This window comes from Clarias gariepinus, chromosome 1, assembly GCF_024256425.1.
Source record: "Clarias gariepinus isolate MV-2021 ecotype Netherlands chromosome 1, CGAR_prim_01v2, whole genome shotgun sequence".
In the NCBI taxonomy this organism is placed as follows: Eukaryota; Metazoa; Chordata; class Actinopteri; order Siluriformes; family Clariidae; genus Clarias; species Clarias gariepinus.
Window position 1 is genome coordinate 35749932 of NC_071100.1, and position 19510 is coordinate 35769441.

General features: G+C 37.7%; 2 protein-coding genes across 2 annotated transcripts in view; both read left to right on the plus strand.

Moving 5' to 3' along the window:
- Window positions 1–268: 268 nt before the first annotated feature.
- On the plus strand, window positions 269–5384 carry kcnk7 (potassium channel, subfamily K, member 7). Its single transcript, XM_053503761.1, has 3 exons — window positions 269–744; window positions 4261–4656; window positions 5026–5384. The coding sequence occupies exons 1-3, from the start codon at window positions 411–413 to the stop codon at window positions 5382–5384; spliced, it is 1089 nt and encodes a 362-aa protein (XP_053359736.1). The 5' UTR covers window positions 269–410.
- A 6107-nt stretch (window positions 5385–11491) lies between these two features.
- Window positions 11492–19510, plus strand: part of ehbp1l1a (EH domain binding protein 1-like 1a) — a 48459-nt gene continuing 40440 nt past the window's right edge. Inside the window, exon 1 of the mRNA XM_053495511.1 lies at window positions 11492–11785. Within this exon, the coding sequence (XP_053351486.1) occupies window positions 11682–11785 (104 nt within the window). The 5' untranslated portion in view covers window positions 11492–11681. The remainder of the gene's footprint in view (window positions 11786–19510) is intronic.

Here is a 19510-nt window from a genome sequence, read left to right on the forward strand (position 1 = left end):
ACGAAAAGGGAAATTAGGTTGTTGCTACGGTTGTTACAAAAGTAGACAATTTTTTAATTGTATACCTTTAGGCACTTTGCAGCCCTGCACAGTAAAAAAAAATTGTTCCCATTTCATTAATCAACTTAATTTAATTTAAAGGAATAAGTGGTGGCTCAATGACTGTATATTGGATGGTTAACAAGAAGTCTAATGTACAGTAGAATGATTTTTTTTATGTGTGGGGATTTAAGAAGCTTGATCTAGTTGAAAAAACAGATCAGCCCTGCTCCGTCAGGTAATGCTGACCTGTGTGCTGATAGACTCATTAAATATTCAGCACCTTGCTGAGAGCTTTAGACGCTAGACTTTAGATTTGGTTACATTTCGAACAGAGCAGCACTAAAGCCTGTTCTTGCTTAGGTCGGATTATGGTTCAAAACGTGGAATCTGTGCTGACTTTTTGCCGAAGTCATGCTTTCTGTCTTTTGCTTTTCTGTTACTTCATCTACATAATTATCGGTGCAGTTGTTTTCATGGTGATTGAACAACCTGAGCAAAATTCACTTGTTGCTGAAGTACATGAGCTTCGAGTGAGATTTTTAGAAAACAACCGGTGTGTGAAAGAAAGTAGTTTGGATCATTTGCTAAAAAAGTTGCTCTTTGCTGGTAGACGTGGGGTAATTGTAAAGGCTGACCGTGAAGAATATAACTTTGACTTCACTTCATCGTTGTTCTTTGTCATAACTTTTCTCACGACCACAGGTGAGTCACAGAGTAAAAAAACAAGACATCTCTTATGTCATTATGATAAACAAATTTCTAGACACTGATTTTATTCCTTAGGGTAGTTTGGCATAACTATCTATAATTTCTAAGAACCTTTTTTAATAGAAAAAGGCATTAAGTTCAAGATGTACCTGTAGTTATGCAAATAATTATAATATTTGGGCTAATATTATAAGCTCCTCAAATTTTCACTTACCTGTGCAATGCTCATACAGTGGGTTCGGGGCTTGTGAATGTTGTGACAGGCTTTTGGTTATCATTTTTATTTACTGCTTTTTATTTAGTTAACATTCAATGGATTGAATTTCAGTTTACATTGATTTCTGTAACTGTTTTTTGCCTCTCTTACCAAAACTAACACTGCACAATCAGCTGTTATATACACTTATACATTGTAAATCATCCTGTTATCCTAAAATAAGGCCTAAATTCCTCATGCTCCCAGAATCATGCTTTCTGGACTATACCTGTGCCATCAGAAATGTGAAAATTCATTACTAGGTAAACTCCTCATTCAGTACATTCACATTATCAGCTGACTTGATTGTGTTGCTGAGCCTAGACCTAACCAACTGAAGCAACCAGATCATCTGAACCAGATCATAACACTGCCTCCAGAGGCTTGTACAGTGAACACTATGCATGACGGGTGCATCGCCTTATGTGCTTCCCTTCTTATCTTGATGCACTCATGACTCATCTGTTATATGAGTTATATAATAGAATAGTCAATCTGGACTCATCAGACCACATGACCATTTTGCATTGCTCGAAACTCTAAAATGTTTTTTTTTTATGACCACACAACTGTTTAGTCCACATCCAGTGATTTCTCATTGCATTGTGTGTATGGACATGCTCTTACTTTCGATATTAAACATAGCTGTGATTTCTCTTGTTGATTTTTATGATGTACCTTTAAATATTTAGGTGATCTCCACACTGTAAACCCTAATGCTCAAAGTAATTAAACATATTGAGTACTGTTAACTTAAAAAATTACAATTAGTTCAAATTAATAGACCTTTATGAGTATTTAGAACTTTTTGTTATTTATGAGTTTGTAGAAATGACACTTTTCAAATTAGCTGAACAAATTTTATGTATCTTTTAAGTACTTAAGTAACAGTAACTGTCAACTTAAAGTTCCACCAACTCAAAATCTTTCAGACTAGCGATTTTGTGTCTGACGTCATTAGGGCAATGGGGCACTGGTGGCTCAGTGGTAGGTGTTTCACCTGCCATGTGAAAGGCCCGGGTTCGATTCCCAACAACTGGATGAAGTGCCTGTCCCAAGACCAGATAAAATGGAAGGGTTACTTGAGGAAGGGAATCTGGCGTAAAACCTGTGCCAAGCTTGTGTGCGGGACGGATTGTCTGCTGTAGCGACCCATTGCCAGGAGCAGCCGAAAGACCAACAACAATTTATTTGATTTGCAACAGCAAAAAAAAAATTAGTACAACAAACTCAAAAACTCATAGTTCCATTTACTTAAAACTGGAAACATCATTACTTAAAAAAATTGATGTAACTGATTACCTAAAATTTTTTGAGTTCTGCCAACTTATTCGGGTTTACAGTGCATTCATGATTTTATTCTTACCACATTTGTTTGCCCCAAAGTTGACAGTTCAACATTATTCCTTCTGGTTTAAATTGCCCAAAGCAGGACAATGATTTGCCCCTTCTTCAATGGCAACTTTGTACAGCAGGTAGCGTATATATATATATATATATATATATATATATACAGGAGTTAGACAAGAAAACTGAAACGCCTGGTTTTAGATCACAATTATTCATTAGTATGGTGTAGTAATACTGCATCAGTTAATCTTGGAAATGACAGATACAAGTCCTGCACAGTGGCCAGAGGAATTTTGAGCCGTTCTTCTTGCAGAATAGTGGCCAGGTCACTACGTGATGCTTGTGGACGAAAACGTTTCCTGACACGCTTCTCCAAAACACTCCAAAGTGACTCAATAATTTTTAGATCTGGTGCCTGTGCAGGCCATGGGAGATGTTTAACTTCACTTTCATGTTCATCAATACACGGCACTATTGGTTTGAACCACTGGTTGCACATGGTCCCCTAGAATGGTTCAGTAGTCCTTGGCAGTGATGCACCCATCTAGCACAAGTATTGGACCTAGGGAATGCCATGATACGGCAGCCCAAACCGTCACTGACCCACCCCAATGCTTCACTCTGGGCATGCAACAGTCTGGGTGGTACGCTTCTTTGGGGTTTCTCCACACCATAACTCTCCCGGATGTGGGAAAGACAGTGAAGGTGGACTCATCAGTGAACAATACATGTTTCACATTGAAATTGTTTACAGCCCAGGATTTTCACTGCTGGCACCATTAAAACCGACATTTGGAATTGGCACAAGTAAGCAAAGGTTTGGCTATAGCAGCCCGGCCATGTACATTGACCCTGTTTGCTCTCGGTGAAACACAAGAGTTGAGGTGCAGTGAGTTGGATAAGTTTTTTGGATACAATCCGGGTTAGCACCCGTACAGCCCTTTCAGACAGCTTCCTCTTGGGTCCACAGTTACTCCTGTTGGATGTGGTTCGTCCTTCTTGGTGGTATGCTGACATTACCCTGGATACCCTGGATGGCTCTTGATACATCACAAAGACTTGCTGTTTTGGTCACAGATGCGCCAGCGAAGCTGTGCTATTACTCTGCTAATTAAACCTTCACACACAGTTCTTACTGGTGCAATCAATGAAGACTGGCCACCAGGCTGGTCGAATTCAACCCTGAAACCTTCAACACTAAATTGGCCGGTGTTTATTGTCCAACCCTCTGTGTGTGTGTATATATATATGTATATATATATATATATATATATATATATATATATACATACATACCTGGGTTCTCATGTAGAAGCTTCAATTCCCAGCCAATGGCCAACCCCTTGCCACTAGATGCAGGGTATCCTTAGTGTCTATAGCAAGCCTGGATGGAAATTGAAAGGATAAAAGAATTAATGCTCCTATATGTGTATGCATGACCACTCTTCACACCATCACGGTTAGGTGTTAGAAGTCAGAAGCCTCCTCCCACCCAACTTTAGGTGGGGTGAATAACACCAGGACAATTTGTGGCGAGTTTTTAATAGGCTTTTTTTCATCATTTTGTTATACTGTACTCATTACTTTTTATTAGTTATACTTCGAGTTTCACTGTAAAACATTATAAGTGATATATTTTAGCTAGCAGGTTTGGCTGTCATGTTAATTTAACACCTATCTGTTAAAATGCTTTACACTGGAGGATAGTATAAAACACTGGCTGCGAAAACTGGTGTTTCAGCAGTGCGGTTATGGCCCAGAGTACAGTCCCTTTTAAATTTCAGCAACTGATAGTAAAGAGGTCTTTAATCGTCCTACATCGTACATTCTGTTACATATACATTTACAATGCATACATATGCATTCACCATGCATTTGCTAACAGTTCTGTTGTGCATGTACAGGTTATGGTACCACTGTTCCACTGTCGGACGAGGGTCGAGTGTTTTGTATGCTTTACTGTGTCGTCGGCATTCCTCTCACCTTCCTCCTGCTCTCAAGCATCACCCGTGCCCTGGTGCCCAGACTGAGTCAGGCTCCCATACGCCACTTTCACGTCTACTGGGGTGTGTCTCGCAACCGTGCTGCCCTGATTTACTGTGGATTATTAGCAGTGTGCACAGCAACACTGTTCTTCCTGTTGCCTGCTGTCAGTCTCTGTCTGTTGGAGAAAGACTGGAGCTTTCTGGAGTCGTTCTACTACTGCTTCATTTCGCTCAGTACCATCGGGCTGGGAGATTATCTGCCTGGACGGACACACAGTCATGCTGCCAGACAGGCACTGGAATTCGCCACGTCCTGTAAGTTCAGGAAGAGTATTGTTCAGTAGCTACGCTTTTTCCAACCCTTATTAAGTAGGCTCTTAGTTTATCCTGGTCTGTTTCCTGACACGTATACATTGTCACTGCCTGATTTGTTGTTAACTGGCTCTGATGTAGTATTTACTCTAAGAACAGTTACTTCCAGACCAGATTTAGTGTGTGTATGTAGCCAACTGTCTGTTTTTAGATAATCTCTCATTTCAGCAATGAAATTCATGACATAGCATAGTCCATTTTCTGAAGGATGTCTGCGTTAGCACAACTGGATGTGGAACTAATCCAATCATGTAACAAAGATTGACTTTTTGATATGCATAAGTGCTTGTCATGTTCATGTCTTCTTCTCAGGTTACTTGATGCTTGGTCTTGTTGTCTTGCTGGTCGTTATGGAGAGTTTCTGGCAGCTTCAGCAAGTGCAAGCCTTGGTGTGTCTCTTTGTTGGGTCTGCAGCAGCAGCATCACTAAAAGAAGACGATCTTGATGAGCTAGGACTCAGTGAATGGCCAGACAACTATGAGATTTCAGAAGTGGACATCAAGTTTAGACCCCCTATCTCCATCATCTCACAGCGCATGTCGGACTCATCGAACCCTTTTGTGGAGGATGCATTTGTACCTTTTACACCACAAGAGACAAATTATAGGAAGACAGAGTGTCCTTCGCATCAACCAGACCCTGATCTAGACCCAGCTGATCAAAATAGCTAATTAGCTAATTACCAAAATCAAATACACATTAGATTTTTAAACACATTGGACTTTCAACCAAATTTTGCCTGATGCTCCACTGATGCTTTGATAATCTATAGGAGGTTATTTGAACTGAAAATACATGCATTCGCTGCCAGAGTGTTGAATAAAATGAAACTTAGAAATGAATGTACTTTCCCTAAATTTTGTCTATATCAAGATTAGTTCCCCTAACTGTCAAAGAAAATTTCTTTCTTACTTTCTTTTCTGTTTTCATTATAATTGAAGTGCAGATTAGGCTATTTGGTGTTTCTAAATTGCCTCTAGTGTGTGAATGAGCATGTGTGTGTGTGCGCGTGCCCTGCGATCGACTAATACCTTGTCCAGGGTCTACCCTGCCTCATGCCCTAAGTCTCCTGAAATAGACTCTAGGCCTCACGCGGCCGTGTATACCGAATAAAGTGCTTTAGACGATGAGCGGTATAGCTTTAGAGAATGTCTTCAGATCTTTGTTGTTGTGCCTAAGGTCGTAAGAATTGAGCTCCAGTACTTTAGAGGTGGAAATATGGCATTTTCATTTATTTTCTGTTCAACAATCACCAAACTATTCAACTATTAGATGAGAAAACGAGGAAATGGTCTAAAATTGGGAAAGAAATCAAGGCCTAAGCTAAGACGCTTGTGAGCATCGTTAGACACCAAACCCACCTTAGCAAGCTTACAGTAAATAACAATAGCTTATACAGTAACAGTGGTTTATAAAAGCACTAACACTCTACAAAGCTTATAATTACTATTTAATTGTCATTTTAAGATCCCTGCTGAAAGGTGTTCTTTTTTTCTCCTGTAATAGAATAAAACTTGACGTACTTTAAATAAACAAATTGGAGTGCTTGTAAAGTGTTAAGCTTTTCACCTGTTTATTCTGTGTTGAGTTGAGATAGAAAACTTTCTACCACTAGATGGAAACCGGTTTACGGTGTTCATGCTAATGCAAATGGATGTTTTGGCAAAGGACGGTATGTAAGAAAATGTAATTCATGACCAGTCATTTAGGTCTCTTGCATAATTTTTCAATGGCTCGTATGTTAAGCCTAATCCTGTTGCAGTTGAGTGACACATTAGACTGTAGGCCAGGATGTGAGCACAAACACACAGTGTGTGTGTGTGTGTGTGTGTGCATGCATGAGGACACAACATGGTGACTCAGAGTCTGTGCCCAGCACTGATGGCTCTGCCACAGCTCATCCAGCCTGACATAAACACTCCTGCCTGCGTAATGAACAGATGAGGTCAGACCCTCCTAAAATGGTGTGCTATCATTTACGTCTATCCTTAGGAAAGCCCGTTGACTCAGCAACAGTGAAGGTTGTCCGGACAATTCCTTCATTTTGGTTTAGGATTAGGATTGTTTTTGCTGTTTGCTTTGGTTATATCAATGTCATTGTTTCCCTTCATTTATCCAGTAAACTATGTTTCATCTTAATGGATTAGGAATTAGGAATTCTAAATAAAAACTAATAAACACAGACATGACATGAGATATTCACAAGCATTAAGTCGCTAATGGGGCAAAGGGTGGAGATGAAATTGCTGCTTTACAGCTTCTGGATTTGATACAGGACTCTAATTACCAGCAACTCACACAGGTTTTCTCTATGGTCTCTGGATCACCAACCCCATGCCCCGTTCCCCCCCATCGCCCCCGACTGTCCAAAAACATATAGGGACATGGATTGGATATAATCCAAAATGGCCCAAGTTTGTGTGTTGTTGATAAAGTAAGTCATGCAATAGACTCTCTTATCATTCAGAAGAATTCTCAGTGCTCAGGAGTTCTCATACTCAGTGCTGCTGGGATAGACTTCGGATCCTGGAAAAAACGTTTATGCACTTCTTTGAAAAATATCCTTTGTGTAAGTTCCATAGAAAGTGGTTCAAAGAAATCTCTGTGAGATGTTAATGAAGAAAATAACTGAAAACCACCCACCTCTATAATGCACGGGTTCACCACTCCTGAATGTTTGCACACATTGTGCATGATAGAATCTATTATAGGGACTTGACAGCAGGGACATTGCAGATCTCATGATCCTGCAGTGAACAACTGTTGTTGAGGAAAAAGTCCTAGAATGGAAGAAGCATCCCATTAATGCATTCTTGGCATGAAGGGGGTTTTCCCAGCTTAAGTCTATGCTATAGTATAATTAACGTTAGATACATGTATTATCTTGGATATATACATGCATTATTACTGTGAAGATATAGGTGACCTTATTAATATCTGACAGTCGACCACCTGACATTTTGATGGACTGGTAGCAGGTGCTCCTGTAATTCATGTCTATATTTATCAAGGGGGCCTAAGTGCATGCTCTGATCTTTCAGAAATGAGACAGCACCACTACAACACCAAAAGTACTTTTCCACTCTAAATGAATAACTGTTGTGAGATGAAACAGCAGCTTTAATGATTTTTTTTTCCTTCTAAGAGATACCATCTTTGTGGTTTGCAATAAAAGGATATTGTTTAATATATTGTTTAGTGATGTTTTTGGTTCATAAGAGTTATCCCCCTTTAATTCTCAGGATATAAGATTAAAGGAAAATGTACAGTATTAAACATAGATTTAATCTTATTTGTCTCTAATTTCCTAAATAAGCTGTAAAGTGTGTACAGTGAAACAAAATATAGTCCCTCTAGGAGCATCCAATAACCACACAATGAATTATATGGGCTTATATAATAATAATAATAATAATAATAATAATAATAATAATAATAAATGCACTTCAAAATTAAATAAGATTGCTGGTTTACATTTGCAGCAATTGAGAGACACTCTTATCCAGAACTTACATTTATTTTATTTACACATCTGAGCAATTGAGGGTTAAAGGCCTTGCTCCAGGGCCCATCAGAGACAGCTTAGCAGTCCTGGGACTTAAACATTAGTTACTTCTTATCAGTAACCCAGTGTTTTTGGGATTTGATTCTGCTTTCATGTGTACTTTAGTACTGCCCAGCAAAAAAACATATGCATTTTTATGTGAGTCTTACATAAACATAATTATTTTTTAAATGGATTGGTCGAAAAAAAGACTGTCTTTAAGTTTGATGTGCAGTGTTTATACTGTAGGTGAAAATAATTCCCCATTCTGCCAGAGCAGCTCTTTTAAAGTTTGAATACTAAAATATGACCCTGTATCTTTAGGAACGAAAATTCCCATGGCTGGAAAACCCTGGTCATTCAGTACATTCAGGTCATCAGGTGACTTCATTTTATTGTCCGACTGAAGCAACCAGTAGGCACTATGCATGATGGGTTTATCTCTTCATTTGCTTCCCTTCTTACCCTGACATATCCATCACTCCGGAAATCAGAGGGTCAAGCTTAACTCATTGGGCCACATGACCTTGTTCTAGCACTCCATAGACCAATCTTTATGTTCCCTTGCAAACTGAAGCCTTTTTGCCTAATTAATCTCACCAACAAGTGGTTTTCTTATGGCCACACAGCTTGTTATTCCCAATCCTGTTAGTTACTGTAAAACTTTTACTCACTCACTCATCGTCTATACTGCTTTATCTTGTATTCAGGGTCGCCCGCGGGTATTGTAATACTCTGTTTGTGTAAATGCTCTTACTTTCATTACTAAACAAAGCGGCGATTTCAACTGTTGATGTTCCTTCATGGTGTAACTTCACTAACTGATTAAGTAATTTGCATTCATGTTTTTTCTCCGATCACCTTCTTCTGTGAAGTTGATGCACCAGTGTTCCAGGTTTTAATAATGTTTTGGACAGGTTTACACAATTCCAGTAATTTAAAATCTTTTTATTTGTTTTCTTTGCTTGATGACTGCCATTAGTTTGACCCTTTTGTAATGGCAACCTTTTTGGGCCGGGTAGTGTAGATATGTAAACTATCAAAAAGCATGTGAAAACAAAATGGTAGAAGAAAAAAAAGCAAACTACTGGCTTTCATCAGGTTGGGTGAGGTTTGTCCGTTGTCAGGGTATTTCCTCTTGGATGTTATAAGATAAGTAATCCATTCCGTAGAAAAGTAGGAAGTGCTTAAACCTGTATAGGCAACCTTTCAACACAACATGACCTTTCTGACTCCCCTTTTCTCTCTTTTTGCTCTCATGACTGCTCTATTGTGTTATTTTCGGCTCTGGGAATTTACCCACTTAACCCATATATGTCACTCTAAATAGAATAATGGTCAATGATTTAAAAAACCTATCTATATTTATAATGTGAATTTTCATTCCTGTGATATTTTTTTATTCTGAAAACAGATGTGCTGTTATTTAACCGATTTAAAGCAAACCTTGAGTGTTTGGCTAATGAAAGTAAATAAGTTGGACTGGAAAACATGTCTGACTCATGTTTAAAAAATCATATAGTAATTTTTGTGAAGAAAGAATTACATATTTGCTTGGATGTTTTAACTGGTTATTGTTTGACATCCAGCAGAAGGTTTTTAGTGAACATCAAGACAGTTGATCTTGTGAACATTGCACTGTGGGTTCTTAGTCAACTTCCAGGAGAACACTGATATGAAAAGCATATTTATTGGAATACAGTTCAGGAGTTAAGGTTATGAGAGTGAAAAAGTGAAATTGGTTAGAATGAACATGATGTTTTTATTTTGGGAATGGCTATTTTAAGACCATTTCCTTTTTTACCAAAAATAGCTAGGAACTATGCAGTAGTGCTATTACATGGAATTATTAATATTACATACCCTTTTATCGTCTCATTCAAAGCCAGCTGTGTCAAATAGTTTCTGACAAGCAGGCCCTATTTCACCAGGGAACAGTTTCACATTTTCTGGTAAGTTGACTAGTCTGTGCACTGAAGATACATTTAACAAAAAGTGATTTCGTAACTTTTAAAAGGTGAAAGCTTTTAGGATTCCATCCATGAAATTCAGCATAGAGAATCAAGTATAGAGAAAACTATATTCTGTATATACATATAATCCTGCCCCCACCCCCCAGCTGATCATATCTCAGGCTGCTCACAATCAGTATGAATATGCTGTTGTTGATCTTGGCAGTTAATTCATTCCATTTTAAAATCCTTTAAACTGTTATATTGGCTACTCCCAATCATTTAGCTAATTCTCTTATGGGTTTATTTAATTTAATTAATTAAATTATTTTTTTTATTTCAAACTAACAATTCATACCAATTCTTGGTTTTGTTTAATTAACTATCATTTACTTTTTTTATAGAATTTTTTTGAATGTAGAAACTCTTTTTCCTTGCAGACATTTTTTTTATGTACAGCAGTTATTTGCATGTGCCTTTTCCACAGTACTGTATTAAAAAAAAATTCAAAACCACTCACTCACTCGCTCACTTACTCATTATCCAGTACACAGGGTTGCAGGAGGCCTGTAGCCTATCCCAGGACACTTAGGGCAGGAGGCGGGGTACAGCCTGGACGGAGTGCTATTCCATCGCAGGACACATACACATACACACACAGTACTCCCGCATGAAGTTTGCATGGATTTTGCGGGAGTTTGGTGGGATTTCTCTGGGTACTCGGGTTTTCTTCCACACATGCAGAAAATGGTAATTGGCATTCCTAAATTGCCCGTAGTGTGTGAATGAGCATGTGAGTGTGAATGTGTGTGTGTGTGTGCCCAGCCCATATGATGGATTGGCACCTCCTCCAGGTTGTACCCTGCCTCACCTCATGCCCTCAGTCTCTTGTGACACACTCCAGGGCCTGTCCAATCTACAGTATATACAATAAAGCACTATAGACAATACGTGAGTAAGAGTAAAGCTCCTACCTCTGTGAAATATGGAAATATACAATACCTTATGACATTTCAGTTTGAGCAGAGATGCTAATCACTTTATCATCTCTATCCCGACCGCTGCCTGGATACCAGTGTAGTGTTTTGTACTTGTATATAAACAAACAACACAATTAGTGATCATTTATTTCGATAAATGTGGACATGTTTGAGCTTTATAGTGTGTATTATGGCTTTTCCTACATTTAAAAATGAATACAGTCATTAAGGGAACGGGAAAGGCGGGGGGGCGGACTTGACTTGACATGTTGGTGCTTCGTATTATGCAGTGAGTGAGCTAGTGAGCGGTAGATAGTGTGATAGATACTGTAGTTTGTGTGTGCTGTTTGAGACGGAGCCTCAGTTTGACATTTGTCCCATGTGAGCGGAGGAGAAGTACAGAAGAGCGTCGCGTCTGAGGAGAGAGCTCAAATGTAGCGTCTTTCTTATTTTACACGCTTGAAGGAGGAAACACAAGTTACCCATGCGGCCATGACTTCGGTGTGGAAGAGGCTTCAGCGCGTCGGCAAGAGAGCGTGCAAATTTCAGTTTGTCGCGTCTTTTCACGAACTCACAGTCGAGTGCACCGACAAGTGGTATGTTAGCCGTTTAACTTAACTTCTCACGAGACTTTAACGGCAGGTTGTTTGATAAAGTTTGTTTGTTTAAAGTCTCCCTACTGTCCAGTGTGTTGCGCGCGTCCACCCACACACACACACACACACGCTGCTTCAGTGACCAGAAGCAAGGAGTGTCATATAAACCAAATGCCATATTATTATTAATTATAAAGTCACGTTTTTTCTTTTCAGAGAAAGTGTGGGCTTGGCCTCTGTGCGTATCGTGTACTTCCGTGTTGTTTTCGTTTTTTTCTTCTTTCCCTCTGTTATAGGCGTCACTGTCATTTCTCTCAGTGATGATGACAGCCATGAACATGCACACGCATTTAGTCATCCATTTAATGCAGTAAATCACAGTGAATCTCGCTTTATTTAACACCTCGTCTGTGTATCAGTTGTTCAAGTTTATTTAGGTGGTCTTTTTTTCTTCGTGACGTCACTATCTTACACTTGTTTGTGGTCACTTATTAGAAGGTTGTGCACTGATAGACAGTTTTTTCTAAATCCTTTACTGAAATGAACTTCTTCATTTTTTTTTATTGCTGATAGACATAAAAAGCATACTTATGTAGTACCATGGTTATTAAAGGGTCTATAGTAACCTGCAATAAATAAATAGACACCCATATTTTGCACCAAAAGTACCAAAAGTAATTACCTCTCTAAACAAGTAAGGGGTATCTATTAATACATTATTAACACTTTATTGACTTTTCATTTCTCTGTTGCTTTAAGAGAAACAACTCGCCCAAGTATAGAAGACCAGGTTGTGGCTCAGATGAATTTTTTTAACCCTTTTTCTTTAACACATAAGGAAATTATGGTGGATACAACTCAGATCTCATGAAAAACATTTTTAAAGATGTCACATAACATTTTACATAAAACATTTTTAGGGTTAAAAGCTCTATGCGAAATATGTCACAGTGATATTTTCTTAATCAATTTGTTCAAGAGATGTTATTAAAACTGTTAAATATAATGAAGCTTACTTTCAGCTTTTAAAATTGACCTAGTTCTGTAACATGTGCTACCCAGACACACCATTTTTTGTGGGGACACATATTTATAGAATGTCACATGAATGCAACAGCACATTCATTAGATGGAACCTAGGGACTTCATGAGTTAAGGATGAGTAAAAGCATGGACGATACTGTATTATAATTGTATAAACGGTAGAAAGGTGTATTTGACAATTCCTATGATTTGACACTGGGACAGTCCAGACATGCTTAAAGATGGGTATATTCAAATCTGAGGAGGAAAAAAATTACAGTCATTAAAAAGGCAAACCTAAACCTATAGGTATCTATTACCCTCTTGCGCTACTGTGTAGACAATGTTTTTACAATTTATCATACTTTAGATATGTTGGATTTTTATAGTTTCACATTTAGAATGTTTTACTACTTACTACTCCAGGGTGCTAAGTTTGATCCTTAGCTCAGGTCACTGACTGTGTCTGAGTCTCATATACTGATCAGCCATAACATTAACAGCACCGCCAAATTAACTGACTAACAGGATCATGGGCAGCCAAAGGCTCTTCTTTGCTGGGTACCAAAGGCCAGGCTTTTCCACAAAAACAAAAAACTGTGTAGCATAAATTGCTGTAAAAAGTTAATGCTGATCATGATGGAAAGGTATCAGAACACTCAGCACACCACACTCTGCCATGTATGGGGCTTAGCAGGCAAGGAGTCTGAGGTTGTTTATCTGGCCTCCAAATGCCCCAGATATCAATCTAATCAAGCATGCATGGAATGAGGTGGACAAACAAGTCCAATCCACAGATGCCCCTCCCTGTAACCCACAGCACTGAAAGTACCTTATGCAGCTAATGTCCCAGTGCCAGACACCACAGCACCCTCCAGGAGATCTTGTGAAGTCATACCCCGAGGGGACTCAGGGGACGCCATGCTCAGGTGGTACCAGGGGAGCCCATGCATTATTGGACTTAATGTTTTGGGTTTATTCTTTATGGCAGATTGGTTTATATTATCCCTTTGTTTATGTGGGTTTCCTTCTGGTTCACCGGTTTCTTCCATGCTATCCAAAAACATCCAGGTTAAATTGGCTATACTTAATTGCCACTAGGTGTAAATGAGTTGTGTCTGTGTCAAGTGTTTCTAGTATAGGCTCTGAATAAAATGCAACCTAGGCTGGAAGAATAAACTGACAAAGAAACCTCTCAGAATAATACAGCTGATTACAGCTGAAATTACAGCCCCTGTAGTTAACTGTAGCACTACATATACCATGATAATACCAAGAGAAACACGATAGTAAACTTTAGCAGTGACCCTTTTTAAATGGTGAGATGTGATTTCCAACACTGGAAAAAAAGAAAAAAAAATAGATCACAAACTGCTTAGTAAGGCTTCATGATTCCCCAGTGAAAGCAGAGACTTAAGAAAAGAAAAAAAAAAAAGAAATGCATTGGGGCTTGACTTAAATACGGCTGAATTTTGCCTCAACTGACACATCTGAGACATAGCTAAATATAATTGCTAAACTGTGGCTTAGTAAGTTCTGCAAACTGGGTATCATTATACATCCTTTTTAGAGCTAAGTTAGAAAGGACTTATTTCTTATGCCCTCTTTTAGTATTTTGAAGAGCGGATTATATAATTCTATTGCTGTTTTCCTGACAGTTAGTTTCACTGACTTATTTTGTATAAGGCAACAAATCAAACCACTGCAACATTATGTTATATGAAAAGTAACTTAGGAATTATAATACGTGGGGCATTCAAATTAAACCAGAAATTTTGACTGTATACAGACACAATACCGTAACTCAGTTATGATAGTATAATCTGTTTATTTCTCTATATAATTCTCTGAGAAACTAATCCCAGCGTTTCACTAGTTCTTGGATGCCATCAAGGTAGGAAGTTTTCTCAGCAAATTGGAGCCATGATCAGACTGCCTGTTTCATGTCTGAAATGTCTTTAATAACCCAAACATGTGGAAACAGCTTTTTAGCGAGGTCAGGACTGTGCAGGGGCATTGTGTGGCAATAACTCCCAGCCAAGTTTCTGTAGTGCGCAAGTGGTGTTGGTAATTGATTGTTACCTGTTGATTTACAAGGATCAGGCATTCCACTTGTTGAATAGTCAGCTGAGCCACCATGGCCGGGATCATTCACAAATGTAAAGCCTTGTTTAAAACGTTTGCACCATTTATATGTTGACTGCAGCTATAAGTCTCATCACCCTACTGTGCTTCTCACCATAAACTCTTCTGTGTCTTATCAGCATAAAGTCTTTGGCTAAATGTCAATCGGTTTTACACCTTAATTTATCACAAGGCCTGGTTTGACTTGTATAAGCTGTAAACTTCTCCTATTAGTAACATGATCTTTATCAGTGTCATATAGAATTGATTCAGCAAAATAACAAATTAGTGCCCTGACCTTAATCAACTGTAAGACACCTTAATATATTGTTGCTATTATTGAGTTTCACTTGGTTGAAGGTTGTGTGTAGGCAGCATTACACTACCCAGGAAAAGCCCACTTGTATTTATGGCATCTTATTTTGGCCACATGTGCTGACAGTGTCACATGTATCCTTCCTGGAGAAGGCAGTCTAATAATTCTGTTTATACCCAACAGTTTGGAAAACATGGCAGATTTCAGTGTTCCTCGTACTGTTTCGACTGACGAACAGATTTACTTTGCCTGTATCATGGACCAGATTTTGTAAACAGAGTAAATAAATATAGACACACACACCTAATCTAAGCCATGTAAAGTTTGTAGTGTATGTTGAAGTGTTTGTCCAAACTAAGCTGCATGCAAGGCATATAATAACATTGATTAATTAGTAATCAATAGTATTAGCATCCTATTAGGATTCTGCATCTTTGGGATGAAAGTGTGTGCATATAATTACTGCATTTTATTAAGGATCATAACATTGCAAATATTCTCCAATTCTCAGAATTGCTGACTAGATTCCAGTGTTCCATGTCATGAAGACATAATTAGCCTTTTTTTTATCATGAGACATTGCTATTAATGTCTGTCTCATGTTGAAGGTTAACATCATTTTAAAAGATCCTGTTGGCATTATGGTGTGTTAGAGCTAAGCTTCTTTTGTCATTAAAGCAGGTGAAATGGTGCATTTGATGGAGAGTAGCAATGAAACCAAACTTATCTACCCATAAGCAAATATATTACCTAATGTTGACATACAGTAGGCAGGAATGTGGAGAATGTTGCACTGGTGAATATGAGACTTGGCATATGTTCATATTATAAAATGTTTTTCTACGCCTCACAAAGCATTTTGGAAAACAAGTTGAATAGCATGTTATTTCATAAAACTATTTCATGCATGAATAAATTCAGCAAAATTGCCAAATATTTACTTTATTGACAACCAACCAAGGTAGACACATTGTAAATAGCATGCGGTATCTTAGGTACTTCATGAGTTCCCAGTACATTCTTGTTTTCTGCATGTTCCAGACAATGTTCATGATGCATTCTTTAATAAGACACACAGTTTCTATCACCATTTAAAAACTAAATGGGAATGTGACAAACAAGTAATAAAAATAGCAAGAGACTTTTTTTACTAGCTGCAATAAGTAAACAAAATATAGTATAAATAAATTAGTAAACAAAGTATAGATGTATACTTTATGGCTGTATGTGAAAAGAAACAAATATCAGCAAATAGAAATTTTGCTTAAGAAATCACTAACCAGTCACTGTAATAGGAATACCTGTAACCCCCTCATTCATACAAACATTCACTTAGTCAAAAGATCAGATGACTGTTTTTTTTTTTCATCTTCACCTGTCAAGTTTCAGTGAGCCATTAGCCACATTAGATTCAGATCTCTTCTTGGCCGGCGTGGTCTTCTGCTGTTCTAGCTCTTCTCCTTCAAGTTTCAGAATATATATTCTGGGCTATTTCAGTTATAGGGCACTAAAGAAAAACATGAATATTTTTTTATTATTTAATATATATTCTATATAAATGTTGTTTCTTTTGCTAAACAATGATAAACTTTTAAAAATGCTTTAAAATGTGCATGTTTTAATCAGTTGAATAGAGAATAGAGAATAATGAAGCCTATGTTGCTTGAGGTACCCAGTCTTGTTTGTTATTTTTAGCATTTAATACAATACTGAATTTTTGATTATTATCAGACACTGGTTTTAAAAAAATAAAAAATACTAAGTAAACTCAAAACTGCTTAATGCTTTATTTGCCTTATACCAGTGATGGGCAAAGTACACAAATACTGTTCATGAGTAAAAATAGAGATTTCAAATATCACTCAAGTATAAATATAAGTTCTACATTTATTTTTGTACTTGAGTGAGAGTACAGAGGTACTCCCCTTTAATGATCAAAAGTACAGGCCTTGTATTATTTGGTGTACTTTTAGCGGAGTAAAAATAAAAAGTATCCTCTAATAAAACTACTCAAGTAAAGTGCAGATACATTAAATATGTACTTAAGTACAGCCATGAAGTACACGTATTTAGTTACCCCCACCACTGCCTAAGACCGGTCAGACAAAGTCCTTCTATTCAGCAACATCATATAAACTCTAATTTAAATCCAAAATTAGCATTTAGAATGAGAATTACACATTAAAATTTACAATAAAATGACAGATTCATGTCTGTGACACATTATTATTTATAATTTTTTTTACAATTTTGTCGTTTTAATTTTTGCTGTTTTGAAATCCTGCTGATTCATATGACCCAATTTGTTTATTTACCCTAGTGCTGTTGTTATTGTATCTTTCTCTCAAGTGTGTTACAAAGGATTTACAGAGCTCAATATGATTCTCAGTATCCACTTGGCTGCTATTTTGCCAGTCTATTTTGGACCCTGTGTCAGTCTGTCAGCAGTACCCTTAACCCTTCGCACATTTGTACAGCTGCTGTTAAAACTGTCATGAACATGAGACCTGGAGGCCACAACTGCTCTTATCTTAGACCTTTCTTTTAATCTACTGCCCAGCTATACACAGCTACACGTAACTACACTCATTTTAGTGACCTCTGTTCCTGTGCTCAAAAGAAATTACATTTTGGATGCAAAATGTGACCTAGTAGATTGACTCATCAGCAATTTCCGCATAGTTTTAATGCCTGATTAATGTAAAAATAAGCCTACAATGGGAAGCCACACAACTCAGGTTGGACATAGTCCAGGTTTCCTGCAGTAGAGTGGAGCTGATTTGTGTGTTTTGGTTCTATGCAATAATTGCAGTCAGTAAATAAACTGTAAAAGGAAACAGGAAACTTACAACAGCATTACACACTGGGTCATACAGGTTCTTTCAAAGTGTGTTTAAGGTGTCACCTTGTGTATTTAATGATGCAGCATGAGTGAACAAGGAAGGGCCACACCCTTCACTGGAAAACACAAAGGACTTCTATAGTTGGGCTATCTGATATCTGTTCCTTCTGCATGACACACTCATACTTTACAAGTATGTGGTACATGGTCCTACACCAAATTGCAAAGATAACATACTTTTGTCTACAGGTCTTTGCATTACAGTTCATTCCAGCATCATATTTATGTTTGTAGTAGTGGTGGCTGGTAGTTTTTATAATGGCGAAGGTGTGTCTATTGGATAACACACGAAAAAAACACAGCTTGTCATTATACACCCCAAAGGCTGTTCATAAATAGTAAATAAGTGTCTTTAAATAAAACACTTTACCACATCCATCAAAGTGCTGTCGTTAAATAAGCACACATTTTGTTAAATCCATTTAGTCTTGGCCCCAGATTATGTTGAGGGTCAGTGGTAGAAGTCCCTGGGACATATTAGAAGGGGGACACAGATATTAATCTATAGTCTATATAACACCCGGAACTGCTTCCCGAGCTGTGCTATTATATAAAAATAAGGCACACCTTTCAAATAGGTTTAAGCATTCAACTACACTTTGTATAATTAACAGAGGTGAAAGTAGTTTTAAATTCTTACCACTACTATTGTATGTATAAACCACAGAATAAACCACAGTCCTGTAAATCTCATAAGTTTCGAATATCCCCTACCTTTTGGGATTTCAGTGTTAAAATCCAATATATTGTAAAATATAAAGGTAGCGTGTTATGTAGGGTGTAAAATCCTTTGTTCTGGAACACCAAGTATGCCCATGATCAGGGATTAGAACTTAGGAGTTTTTGTGTGTAAAGCTAGTTAGCTTTGTAGCTTGCGTTAGCCATGAACAAAACAGCATGGATGGTTCAGGGGCAATTCGGAACGACTTTACACTTAGTGTGAAGACAAAATGCTGTTGACAACGATAATATATCTTAATCAGAAGTGTTTTCTTGCTGTAAGTGCTTCTGTAACTGGTTTTGAACGTGGGTTAGGCAGGCAGCTGCTCTTTCATCTTTCCTGTGATGCAGACCGTACAGAACTACTTTCGCATGCTGAGATGGAAAGTTACTGTAATGATTATTAGAACGCCTGTGACAAGGAGTAATATATATATTAAACATTCCATACTGTTATGCTCTACAGTATATCACCATTCATGGAATGCCGCTTGTTCAGTCAGATTCCTCGGTTAGAGCTATTTTTTGTATAGAAAAGTATATATCTCTCTGTGTTCTGGTAGACAGTATTACTATCTGCTATAACTTATTAAATGTATTAAAAAGCTATTAGTATACTAATTAGCTCATTTTGCTAAAT

Coding starts and splice junctions, on each gene's coding strand:
- kcnk7 (XM_053503761.1), top strand. CDS start 411: ATGGTTCAAAACGTGGAATCTGTGCTGACTTTTTGCCGAAGTCATGCT. Junction 745..4,260: donor AACTTTTCTCACGACCACAG/GTGAGTCACAGA, acceptor GTGCATGTACAG/GTTATGGTACCACTGTTCCA. Junction 4,657..5,025: donor ACTGGAATTCGCCACGTCCT/GTAAGTTCAGGA, acceptor TCTTCTTCTCAG/GTTACTTGATGCTTGGTCTT.